Source organism: Nicotiana sylvestris, chromosome 2 (genome assembly GCF_000393655.2).
Source record: "Nicotiana sylvestris chromosome 2, ASM39365v2, whole genome shotgun sequence".
Classification (NCBI taxonomy): domain Eukaryota; kingdom Viridiplantae; phylum Streptophyta; class Magnoliopsida; order Solanales; family Solanaceae; genus Nicotiana; species Nicotiana sylvestris.
The window spans coordinates 211988171-212002170 of record NC_091058.1 but is presented as its reverse complement, the minus strand read 5'-3'; the positions used below and the strand labels follow the sequence as shown (position 1 = coordinate 212002170).

Below are 14000 nucleotides of genomic sequence, written 5' to 3'. Positions count from 1 at the left end.
ATTTTTGAAGAAAAACAGTCAAAATAAATTGTACATGAAGAAGATACTGTTTCGCTTCACCTATGTTCCTGGTACCACGATGAATGAACATATCACCAGTTTTAATAAGTTGGTCACAGATTTGCAAAATATGGATGCAACTTTTGATGATGGTGACTTGGCCGTGATGTTGTTGGGGTCACTTTCTGATGAGTACGAGCACCTTGAAACTACTCTACTCCATGGTAATGACGAAATTTCTCTCAGAGAAGTTTGTTCGGCTTTGTACAGCTATGAACAAAGAAAGGGAGAAAAGCAGAAGGGCGGAGAAGGAGAAGCATTGGTTGTGAGGGGTCGTTCTAAAAATCAAATGAGGACAAAGAAAGAAAGATCTAAGTCAAGATCTAGACCCAACAAAGATGAATGTGCCTTTTGTCGAGAAAAGGGGCACTGGAAGAAAGACTGTCCGAAGTTGAAGAATAAGGCCAAATATAACAATGGAAAGGCCATTATGGATTCAAATGTAGTTGATGGTGATGATTTAGACTTCTCATTAGTTACAACAGAGCCATCAACATCATCATACATATGGTTGATGGACTCGGCTTGTAGCTATAATATGTGTCCCAACAGCGACTGGTTCGTGGATTTTCAAGAAGGAGAATATAGAGTCGTACACACAGCGGATAACAGCCCTCTTACCTCATATGGCATTGGTTTAATACGATCAAGGAACCATGATGGAATGATCAAAACATTAATAGACGTTCGATATGTACCGGGTTTGAAGAAAAATCTCATCTCTGTGGGAGCCCTAGAATCAAAAGGGTTCAAAATCATTGCAGAAAATAGAGTGATGAGAGTATGCTCTGGTGCACTAGTGGTAATGAAGGCCAATCGAAACAATAACATGTACCCTTATTGCGGTAGTACAGTTATTGGGACAGCGACAGTAACATCTAGTGACGAAAAAGAGTCAAAAGCAACCAGACTATGGCACATGCGCTTAGGACATGCTGGAGGAAAATCCTTAAAAACTTTATCAGATCAAGGATTGTTAAAAGGAGTAAAGGCTTGCAACTTAGAGTTTTGCGAGCATTGTGTCAAAGTGAAACAGACAAGGGTTAAATTTGGTACATCGATCCATAATACTAAAGGCATTTTGGATTATGTGCATTCTGATGTTTGGGGTCCTTCCAAATCACCTTCATTGGGTGGGAAGCACTATTTTGTAACCTTTGTTGATGATTTTTCCCAAAGAGTGTGGGTGTATACAATGAAGAGCAAAGATGAAGTGTTGGAAATTTTTCTCAAATGGAAAATGATGGTGGAGAATCAAACAGGCAGGAGGATCAAGTGTATTCGCACAGACAATGAAGGTGAATACAAAAATGATCATTTTAATAAGGTTTGTGAAAATAATGGCATCGTCCGACACTTCACCATCAGACATACACCGCAACAGAATGGAGTGACAGAACGTATGAACCGGACCTTGTTGGAGAAGTTGCGGTGTATGTTGTCCAATGCTGGCTTGGGCAAAGAATTTTGGTCTGAGGCAGTTACATATGCATGCCACATCATTAATCGCTTACCATCTGCTGCTATTGATGGCAAGACACCATTTGTAAAATGGTATGGAAAGCCTGCTGTAGATTATGACTCTTTGCACGTGTTTGTCTCAACTGCATATTATCATGTGACAGAGTCAAAATTAGATCCAAGGGCAAAAAGGCTATTTTCATGGGGATTACTTTTGGAGTCAAAGGATATCGCTTATGGTGTCTTATGACAAAGAAAGTAATATTCAGCAGGGATGTTGCCTTTGATGAATCTGCTATGGTAAATAAGGTAACAAAAGATACCAAACAAAATAAGGGTGCTTCTAAGTAGGTAGAGTTTGAGGGGAAATTTATTTTTCCTACACAAGAAGCAGAAGAGGAAACAAATGAAGATTATCCTCTGGAAGAAGAGCCAGTAGAGAGGGAGATTCCAACTCAGGAACCTCGACAACAACTTGAATCAATAGCAACCAACAGACCAAAAAGGACAATAACAAAACATGTTCGTCTTATAGAGACGGTTGCTTGTGCCGCCTCAATTGTAGCTGATGATGTTCCTACCACTTATAAAGACGTAGTCCAAAGTCCAAAGTTGCCATGAATGATGAAATACAGTCCCTTCATCAGAATCATACATGGAGATTGACCAATCTCCCGAAGGGAAAGAAAGCAATTGGGTGCAAATGGGTATTTGCAAAGAAAGAAGGATTTCCTAACCAATAAGATGTTCGCTACAAAGCAAGATTGGTGGCCAAAGGATATTCTCAAAAGGAGAGAATTGATTATAATGAAGTGTTTTTTCTAGTTGTAAAACATTCCTCCATTAGAATTATGTTGGCTTTGGCAGCACAGTTGGATTTGGAACTAGTTCAGATGGAGTTTTTACATGGAAACTTGGAGGAGGAAATCTACATGACTCAGCCAGAAGGATTCAAAGTTGCTGGAAAGGAAAATATGGTGTGCAAACTTGAAAAATCATTGTACGAATTGAAACGATCTTCTAGACAATGGTACAAACAATTTGACAAGTTTATATTGCGGCAAGGGTACAAGAGAAGCAAATACGATCATTGTGTGTATTTGCGCAAGCTTAAAGATGGTTCATTTGTATATCTTCTCCTATTTGTTGATGATATGTTGATAGCTTCCAAGAATTCGGAAGAAATTGATAAGTTGAAGATTCAACTAAATAAGGAGTTCGAGATGAAGGATCTGGGTGAGGCAAAGAAAATTCTTGGCATGGAGATAATAAGAGATAGACGTTCAAAGAAACTCTGTTTATCTCAGAAAGAATATTTGAAGAGAGTACTACAACGCCTTGGCATAGATGAAAAGACTAAGCCAGTTAGTACTCCACTTGCTCCCCATTTTAAGCTAAGTACTATTATGTCGCCAAAAGATGAAGCTGAACAAGAGTATATGTCAAGGGTGCCATACACAAATGTTGTTGGTAGCTTGATGTATGCAATGGTCTGTACGGGACCTGACATTTCACAAGCTGTTGGAGTTATTAGCAGATATATGCATAATCCAGGAAAGGAGCATTATCAAGCTGTGGAGTGGATTCTACGGTATATTCATAATACTGTAGATGTTGGGTTAGTTTTTGAGCAGGAAGACAATCAATCTGTAGTTGGATATTGTGACTCAGATTTTGCGGGTGATTTGAACAAACGAAGATCAACTACTGGTTATGTGTTTACTTTTGCAAGAGCACCAGTTAGTTGGAAGTCTACTTTGCAGTCAACAGTTGCTTTGTCTACAACATAGGCAGAGTACATGGCTATTACAGAGGCTGTGAAGGAGGCAATTTGGCTTCAAGGGTTGCTAAAAGAGCTTGGTGTTGAACAAAAAAGTATCACAATTTTTGTGATAGTTAAAGTGCTATTCAATTAGCGAAAAACTAAGTTTATCATGCAAGGACAAAGAACATTGATGTTTGGTATCATTTTGTACGAGAAATCATAGAAGAAGGTGGAGTCACAGTGAAGAAAATTCATACTACGGAGAATCCTGCTGATATGCTGACAAAGGCGGTGACTGCGGTCAAGTTTCAGCATTGTTTAGATTTGATCAACATTGTTGAACACTGAAGATTGAAGATGAAGACACAACCAAAATTTGTTATCGAGAGAAAATTGAAGATGTGGAATTTTGCTAAGGTGGAGATTTGTTGAAAATGGCAAACTCCCACATCGGTGGGAGACTTAATTTGGGAAGAATTTCTCCCTATAAAAGAAGGCCTAATGTTTAGGATTTAAATACACCTCCCATTTGCCTTCTTATCCTTTTAAGGCATTTGTATCTTCTCTCTTTAGTATTATTTCACTTGTATTTTGGAGTGGAATAAAATATTCGTTGTGTCCGAGGAAGTAGGCGAAATTGGCCGAACCTCGTAAATTCTGGTGTTCCTTTTATTGTTATTTTAGTGTCTTATTTATTATTTGGTGGCTGCTATAATTTTTGGTATAGTAGTTGTGACTCATTCACACTATATACATTTGGCTTCCGCAACAGTAAAGACTAAAGAGTAAACACAAAATATCACTTCATTGTCCCGAAAAGAATATATAAGCAGCTTCCGTTTATTCACTTTAATCTACATGAGTTGATGAAACTAAATCTATCAAGCAAAAACCCAGATAATTGGATACAGTGACACAGAAAATACACACCAAATAAATCTAAAAAATAAGAAAGAGATATGCAAATCACAAAATCAGAGGAGGCGATTTACCTCTAGCAATGGTAGAAATAAGAGAAACAAATATTCAAGGTAAAATTTAAAATATTAAAAAGCAAACGAAGTATTTTACCTTGGGTGATTGTAGGAAGCAAGGGGAAAGAAGAAGACGCTTTAAGGAGAGGAGATTTGCGAAAAGGAGGAAGAGAAGAGTCATTTAAGAGGAGTAAAAGAAGCAGTTGTTTCTTCTGCAGGGAAACAACATTTCTTTTGCAGTGACGGTTGATTTTCTTTATTAGAACGCTTTTTTCATTATTTTTAGAAGCAAAAATAAAAAAAAAATGACAATAAAGATAAATGCCAATGCTGGGCTAAGAGAGGTGCCACATCAACCTCTCTTAGACCCAGCTTTATATATATATATATATATATATATATATAGAGAGAGAGAGAGAGAGAGAGAGAGAGAGATAGATTAGTTGAGAATATATTTTATTCTTGTGGATAACTTTTAAAATTATTATTAGTATACAACAATAACAACAACCCAGTGTAATCTCTCTAGTGGGATCTGCGGAAGGCAATGTGTACACAGACCTTAACCCTTCCCCGAGGGGGTAGAGAGGTTATTTCCAATAGACCCTCAGCTTAAAAAGACGAAAAGACTACGAAAATAAAAGACGTAATATATCAGTACCATCAATAAAAAACATAGAAAAAGTAATAACATCATAAGAACCATAAAATAGATGAAAAGCAAAACAATAATCAATAGATTAGCCTCACTCTAGGGCACCGTAGAAATATGAATCTACCCCCTAACCTATAAACTTAATGCTCGACATCTACAACTTTCTGTCTAGGGCCATGTACTCGGTAATCTGAAGTCACGTCATGCCCTGCATGATCACCTCTATCCAATATTTCTTAGGGCGCCCTCTACCTCTCCTCATACTCACCAAAGCCAACCACTCACACCTCCTTATCGGGGCATTTGGTGTCATGCCCCGAACCTAGGCCTGGACGTAACATGACACTCGGTGCCTGACTACTTGTGACCGAGCGAACCAACTGGCTGGCTGAATCAACATGTGATATCATAACATACTAAATGCGGAAGATAAACTAAGACATGCTGATATACCGAAAGTCTAAATGATATAAATCAAAGTACGGAAATACTAATACATTTTATGAAACGTATTTGTAGCAAATATAGCTTAACATGAAAAATTTGAAACTCTGTCTAACTGTTACTCTAGTCTGTGAAGACTCTATGGAAGTACTGAAAACATTAACTATCTGTAAATACTGAAAGGCTATAAAGTAATGATAATGCCCCGAAAGAACTGGGGATCACCAAACAGCTGATACGAGAATCCTAGCGCTCTGAATCATCAACCTGTAAATCATTACCTGCATCGTGAGATGCATGCCCCGGGCAAAAGGGACGTCAGTACATTTGAATTGCACTGGTATGTAAAAGCAACTGAAAGAAAGAATTATAAATGCTGAAACTGAAACTAAACTGATAACTGAAATGATAATTATTGAAACTGAAACTGAAATGATAACTGAACTGATAACTGGTAACTAAAATGATAACTGATAACTGAATTGAACAAATGAAGTAAGGATATGAATACTCCCTCTTCTAAATGATGAACAACCTGTTTATCTGAATATTAAACTGCGGCTTTAGGCCCTATATATATATATATATTTGTGTGTGTGTGTGTGTGTGTATGTGTGCACAACTGCGGTCTCGAGCCCAAGTATACACATACATAACTGCGACCTCAGGTCCAAAATGCATAAAGCATAAACTTCGGCCTCTGGCCTAAAGATGCAAAAAGCATAAACTGCGGCCTCAGGCCCAAAGATGCATAAAACATTAACTGCGGCCTCAGGCCCAAATACAGGTGTTCAACATTCAGGGATTTAAAATTAGGAATTGAGAATCATACTGCAATGCATAATAGTGAAATACTGAATCACGCTGAGTTACATGATACTGGAATACTGGATCACACTAAGTACATAATACTGGAATACTGAATCATACTGAGTTACATAATACTGGAATACTGAATAGGACTAGAATGAGACATGTATTCTTGAACTGATTATGAACATTGAAACTTCAACTGTTTATGATATGCTGAGTAAGCTATACTGAGACTTAGGGACATCAAACCCAAGTCTATATTGAATACGAACTGATCTCACAATGTTCAGAATGAAAGTCATGAACGAGTTATGAAGCTAGAGAATAGAAGTTCTACAACTATTCAAGGAACTACGCTTAACTATATTTCTGAGGCAATCGATACGTTGTAAAAGAAACGTAGTGTAGGGAGAATCATTAACATTCCCAAACATAGAGAGTTAGCCTCACATACCTTAACTTCCTGCTCTTGAGCGTAATACAACCTTCGCCAACCCTTTCAACTTCAATCTATATCAATACAAGTCAAAGGGATTCCATATTAGCAATAATACTCATATTTTGGTCACTTAGGCATTTTCTAAAACACTTGGTGAAATAAAGCTTCATAGTCCTTATTAATGGTGTTTCTACACCCAATAACCCATTCTCTTGGTCCTAGATAAATTCTAAAGTCTCAAATGGTTATAATCAACATTATTCTTTATCACCCATAAGGTAAACAACACCCTTAACCAATAATCAATAATCAACACCCAAAACCTATAATCGTTCATGCTTTTCAATCAACCCATCAACTCATATCTCATGAACTAGAGTCTATAATCACTAATTCAATGATAGAATCAATTAGAGAGTGAAGATATTACCTTTTTGAAGTTCAATCCTCTTGAATTCGAGTTCTAGGGTTTCTTCTCTCAACAACGATGTCCCAATCGAATATCTAATGATATGGAGGGTTTGCCCATGTTAATAAGATGTTGGGAAATTGAAATAAACATAGAATCACCATTGGAACTTACCTTGGGTGGTGGAGGGACCCTTAAGGAGTTGGATTTTTGAGAGCTTTTCTTTCTAGGGCAAGTTTTTAGTATTTGGGGCTATGGGGGACGAAATACTACTCATTTAACTCATTCATACCTAATCCGAATGTGTGGGGTGTTACATTTGGGCTTCTCCTCTGACTGTGCCCGAACCATCTGAGCCTTGCTTCCCGCAGCTTATCATCCATAGAGGAGGGGGGGAGGGCGCACACCCACCTTTTTCCGAATACCTTTATTCATAATCATATCAATCTTAGCGTGCCCGTATATTCAACTCAAATGTCATCACTTTTGCTACTTTCATCTTTTGGATATGTGAGTTCTTAACTGGCCAACACTTAGCCCCATACAATATGGTCGGTCTAACCACCGCTCTATGGAACTTATCTTTGAGTTTTGATGGTATATTTATTAGTATATTTATATTATTATTATTATTATTATTTAATAGTCTGATAGGGTTGTGTCCTAGAGTGCTAGCGGTTATTGTTGTGTCCACATTTCTCTTTCATTTTTCATATTACCGAGCCTTTCTTACGTGCTACTATCATTGTTTTTCATCTATTTTTTGGTACTTTTGATTCTGTTATTATTTCTATGCTTTTTGCTGCTGGTACTAAGATATTATCTTTTTTATCTGCTTAAGCCGATGGTCTATCAAAAACAACCTCTCTACCCCTTGGGGTAGGGGTAAGGTATGCGTACACTCTACTCTCCCCATACCCCATTTGTGGAATTTTACTGAGTTGTAGTAGTCGTTGTTATTGTTGTATGGTGATGATATGAGTTGAGTTTAAAAATAGAAATGTGAGAATTCAACTTGTTTGGGACTAATGTATAAGTTATTATTATTGTTTGATATCGTTTTCAAATTTAATTAATTTAGATTCATGTCGAGAAATCGGTATTTATTATTCGGGAAACTATCAGCTATGTCCTTTTAGAAGTAGCTTATTGCAAAAATTGGCCAATTCATTAAATATTACTAATATTAGCGAAATGTTACCAATATTAGCCAATTAGCTATTTGTAACAAAAAAAGGTCAAGTTTTTACTTTTTTTGAGTGGGTGTTATTAAATAAATTGGATACATTTTAAGAAGTTTGAATCTCGATTTTGGGATGCTTTTTGGTGGAGTTTTGAGGTGGTTTGAATTGAAAATCCGAAGTAAAAGATGAAATATGAAGAAAAAAAATTATGTGTATCATATTTATATCAAATGTGTATACATTAGTGATACATGTTTGATACATATGTCGCGTAAGAATTTTTTAAACTCAATTTTAATTACGAATTTTGATGCCAAATCAGTTTACTCACCTCTAATATTTCTCAAAATTTGTATATTGGCTCATATATATGTTTTCAATGAATTTCAACCATACCCATTGAAAAATGACCCTTTTGCTTAGATTTTTGGAATATTGGATAGATAATTTTTGTATTTTATCACCTTATTTGCTATTTCATATGGAATTTTTCTTTATCTCTTGCATCTAATGTTGTAATCACGCTTAAAATATAGAAGTAGATCTTTGCATGTGATTCTTAAAGAGAAAGAACCTTATTTATTTAGGTTTTTAATTTTTATATATGTTTGACTAATTTTGCTAAATTTATGATTAATGGTTAAAGTTCGGTAAGTTGATTATTTAGGATAAGATTATCTTATTATTCTTGCCAACTTTACCTTTTCAAAACATATACATTTTCAAATAGTGTGTTGCCACCTTTTGTAGTTGACATTTCAACATCCTTAACACGCTTAGAATCCACGTCTTTTCTTCACCATTTCCCACCTTTTCTTTTCTATATATTTTCAAATCTCTTTCTTCTTTCACTTCAAGCTTGAATTCCACATTGTTCACGAAAACGATGTCGTTTGAAGACGAAGAGGAATCGTTGGAGCACACGCTCTTAGTAGTGCGTGAAGTAAATGTATACAAAATCCCTCCACGTCCAACAAGCGGCGGGTACAAATGCGGTGAGTGGCTTCAAACTGATAAGATCTGGTCGGGTCGGCTCCGGGTCGTGTCCTGTAAAGACCGGTGCGAGATCCGATTAGAGGATCCGAATTCTGGCGATCTGTTCGCTGCTTGTTTCGTGCCGCCTGGACAGAGGGAGAATTCGGTGGAATCGGTGCTCGATTCGTCGAGGTACTTCGTGTTGAAGGTCGAGGACGGCAGGGGGAAGCACGCGTTCGTAGGATTAGGGTTTGGGGAAAGGAATGAGGCATTTGATTTCAATGTGGCGTTGTCGGATCATGAGAAGTACGTGAAGAGAGAGAGCGAGAAGTATGATGGTGATGATGAAGCTAGTGGTGATGGACATATTGATATTCATCCTGCTGTTAATCATCGATTAAAGGTACTGCATTTTGCTTAATGATGAATTAGACGTTTTAATTATGAGTTTACTTTTGTGCACGGACAGTGTAAAAAATATTTGCACAATCAGACACTTATTACATGTAACTGTATTTTAATAGCATTGGTTGCTAATCTGTAACTTGTTATAACTGTTAAGTAACATTGATGTAAAAAAGTTCATTATACTTCGGTGTATACGACTTAAATTCTTTGATTGTGCTTAATAGGAGCTTAAGCCATTCATGCAGTGCAGCCTGCAGATATTATTTTTTATTATTTTAGGATATTAAATGTCATGGCCAGATGTAGAGGGTAAGTTATGGATTCATCTGAACCCAACAAATTGGCTTGTTAAAAAGTTCACTAAATGAGTACAAATAATTGATTCTGGAACCCAGTAAATCAAATGAGTTTTGGTAAAATGCTGAACTCAAAACCATAAAGTTCAAATCCTGGATCCATCTTGTGAGGTTGAGTTTGTAGATTCGTCCATGATAACGACTTCATGTTTCCCTGGCAGTTAACTGAGTAGTGTTAGGGCCTTAGTTTGCATCTGGTTATGGTGCGTCTGCAGAAACTAAATTGTGATTATTTTTACTAAGCTAAATTTGACTGAATGTTAAGGTTGCAGCGTGACTTTGACTAGATACATTATGAAATATATGCAGCTTAGGTTGAAGTTGAAGGAATATATGATTCTGAGTAAACAGTCATCAAAACGGAAAAGAGGATATGAATCCTATGAGTGCAAAAGTTCCTTTTTTTTTTTTCCATTTTTTAAACTTGAATAGAGTGGAATAGATACAGAAAATTCATATAGCTAATCCCATCTAATTTATGATTGATATGTTGTTGATTGCTTGTTTTTTTGAAATGTTTTCTTGGAGGAGAGGGTGGTGGTGATTGAAAAGAACTAGCCCTCCTGTTAAAAATATGTGGTTTACATTTTAAATTGGATATATGCTTCAATACGCACTTGTTGAATTACTTCATAAGAGATTAAAAGTATGCTATGAGTTAGAGTCTGGGAGCTTCAAATCACTCGGGTTGATTGGATTCTTAACCAATCTTATTCAGCTTATTGGATATTGAGTGCCTTGTCGTAAGTACATGTTAAATATGACATCGTTTGAATATCTACTGGAAATTTGTTCCAGTGAGTTGGTTTTCTTTGTATGCAAATTACTCCATTTTCTGTATGACTTGCATTAATTGAGCCTTGTCTACATCATGGTTTCTATACCATTTAAAAGTGATTTATAGTTGGTGATTATTTCACTCTATTCTTGTGTCATAGTGGGTTGTCCTCGAATGCAGTCAGTTACTCAGTTATTCACCTAAATGAGTAACTCTGGGTAGTTTGGTTCCTAGGAAGGTGAAACTATCCGGATAAATGTGAAGAACAAACCATCTAGTGGAACTGGCATGCTTTCCGCCGCTGTTCAGTCCAAGAGCATTGTCATTGCGCCACCCCCTAGTGGAGCTAACAAGATCAGGTCTCCTCTTCCACCCCCGCCAAATGATCTGGCTATTTCGCAGAAGACTTCTAGCTCTCCCCGTATTGCACTCAAGGGGCCAAAGGAAAGCTCAAGGCAATCCATTGATCCATTATCCAATCTCTCTCAACTTCAGGTATTTCACTTCGTGCCTTTTATAACACTTCCTACTTATGTAGCTCTCTGCATATTGCTAAACCGTAAGTCCACTCCAGAAATCCTTTGTTAATGCCCCTTTGGCCAATGGATAATTGCTCATATTTACCGTGATCAGCCAAAACATGTGGGAGACTTTTGGAATTGCTTGTCTACTTTGTTTTATTATTACTATCTACTCTAATCTAGATGATAATTGTTTTGCAAATATTGAAGACAACTCATTAGATATGGAAGGCTTGAAATAAAAGATCAGTTACTGGTTTGCAGTGCTAGTTTCTGAGAGAAGTTGTTGAGCTGTAGGTGTAAATCATGTTGATCTATTCAAGAAAGAGAAACTATGCATCTTAGCTGATGATTGGTTTACATGGGTTTGAATTCAATAGCTTTGGCATGTGTCAGTTTTGATTTATCTAATAACAACAATTACGCCTCAGTCCCAAACAAAGTTGGGGTCCGTGATATGAATCCTCACTTCTTTCTTTAAGCTCAACTCTTTTGATTTATCTAAACTTTGGTGATTTATGGGATACATATTCTTCAATTATTTGCTACAACTGCATCATGAGCAATTCTTTGATCTGTAAATGAGCAACATTTTAATTGTAGAATTCACTTATCTGTGTTCGCAGAGGAGCCTTCCTTCAGCCGCTGGATCTGGATCAAGTAAAACCACAGCAGCTGGATGGGCAGCATTTTGAGATTTTAAGCGTATGTTTAATATGGCTGAGATAGTAAGATATATGCTTGCTGTTATACTAGGATAGAAAACTATATATCCAAACTAAAAGGACAGATCGGTGCACTAAGCTTCCGCCCTGCACGAGGCTCAGGGAAGGGTTGGACCATATTTGGTCTATTGTACAAACCTTACCTTGCATTTTTGCTAGAGGTTATCTCGTGGTCTTACGGCGGCAACTCTAACTGTTGAGCCAAGGCTTCCCACATTAAGAGAATGAAAGAAAAATTTCATGTGTGTTTCCTCAGTTCCTTGGAAGATAAATTGTGATGGAGTGTATTTAATTTTAAACTTGCTTAACCTGTTTGAATTGTACTTTTGTTCTACATCTAATAAAGAAAATATTTTATTTTGCAAAATTGTCCAAAGTGTTTTGGCTGAAGTAAGCTGTCATCTTTTGCAATCATAGTCGTATAGATGTGACTAAAGTGCTCAAGTTTGTTTTCTGTCAAGTACACAAATGTTGGATTTAATTTGATTTGAGGAGAATTCGACTCAGGCTTCAGAGCTCTTGTTACCTTTATTCTGATAGGGGAGTCACGGGTGGTGTGATGTAGGGAATGAATCACTTGTTTTATGACACTAATGATTCATAAGCTGATCCAGGATTTCAAGAGAATGTGTTGCACTATTGTGAAGTGGTGGATCTAGAATTTGTATTTGACTGGTTTAACTTTAGTCTCTTATCATGACCCACTATACTTTTTAAAATTATAGGTTCAAAATTATATTCTTTTTGAATTTTAGTAATTTTCACACATATATACTTCGTGCCGAAAACAAGATCGTTCAGAGTGGGATTTGAACTGCCAATTTCACTTGTAGAGATGCATCCAATAATAATTGCACCATAATAGTCTTTGAGCATGGGTTCTCACACATATATTTAAGTAATTTTGAAGAAATATAACATTATTTTACATGGTTTAGGAAGAGTATGGGTTCACGTGAACCCATATCCCTCAACTTGGATACGCCTTTGTAATGATTGTGGGATGCATTGGATCCCGCCATCCTTAACGAGAGGTCTGAAGTTTAAGTTTTGGATTTGAAATTCTTTTCCTCCATCCTTTTAATGAGTCTTACGTGAATTCGGATTAGTCAAAAGCCCAATGCGAATATCGAGCGCCCGGTGGAGAACCAAAAAAATTCACATCGGTTATTAACGGTAAAATGAACCTCATGATTCCTTAAGGTCAAGTTGTCATGTGATATGTTTCAAGTGTTGTTATAAAACCCTATGTTTACTGGTAAGGGTGTATATAGGTCGGGTTGGTTCGGATTTTACAATTACCAAATCAAATCAATTGTGTCGGATTATTAAATCTAAAGACCAAACCAAACCAATAAAACTCGGGTTTTTCACTTTTGATTTTTCTCGGGTTTTCGGGTTATTTCGGATTTTCTCGGGGTTTTTTTCCCGGTAAAATCTTCATAGACAAAACATATAAATTGTGCTCAAAATATTTCTTTAATCCTAGTAAGATACAACTATATAAAGTATTTTCCAAGAAAATAATACAAAATATGAGATGTGTCATGGCATTATCTTAAAATATTCAACAATAAAGGCAATAAAATTATGTAATATAAATATTGCTAATTAAAAAGCCATAATAAAAATAAACATAATCTAAAAGTACTAAGTCATGCTAAAATAAGTAGACTAATAAGGGAGTATTAATTACATGACTAAACGCTAAAGAAAAAATAAAAATAGGTTATGCATTTTTATCTAAATTATTACAAAAAAAAAATAGATATTCAATACATTCCCCGTTCATAGTATTGAATTCAATGTCTTTTGTTAGCATTAGTATTGATTTGATTTTGGTTTGGGCTTTTGTTAGCATTATTTAATTTACTAATGTTAATGGCTATAAAACTTATTGGAACATTCAAAAGTTCTAAGTCCAATCTTGAAATAATATCTTAAAAGATAAAATTATGAAATTTTTTAAGAAATATTTATAAATTACATCACAATAAGTATATTTATATATTAAATATATCTAAAATTTCTAT

The 14000-nt window shown here is 36.1% G+C and overlaps 1 protein-coding gene across 1 annotated transcript; it reads left to right on the top strand.

Annotated features, from left to right (window-relative positions):
- The first annotated feature begins 8958 nt into the window (after positions 1 to 8958).
- On the top strand, positions 8959 to 12334 carry LOC104210686 (uncharacterized protein At1g03900). Its single transcript, XM_009759633.2, has 3 exons — positions 8959 to 9582; positions 10956 to 11216; positions 11869 to 12334. The coding sequence occupies exons 1-3, from the start codon at positions 9091 to 9093 to the stop codon at positions 11935 to 11937; spliced, it is 822 nt and encodes a 273-aa protein (XP_009757935.1). The 5' UTR covers positions 8959 to 9090; the 3' UTR covers positions 11938 to 12334.
- Positions 12335 to 14000: the final 1666 nt, after the last annotated feature.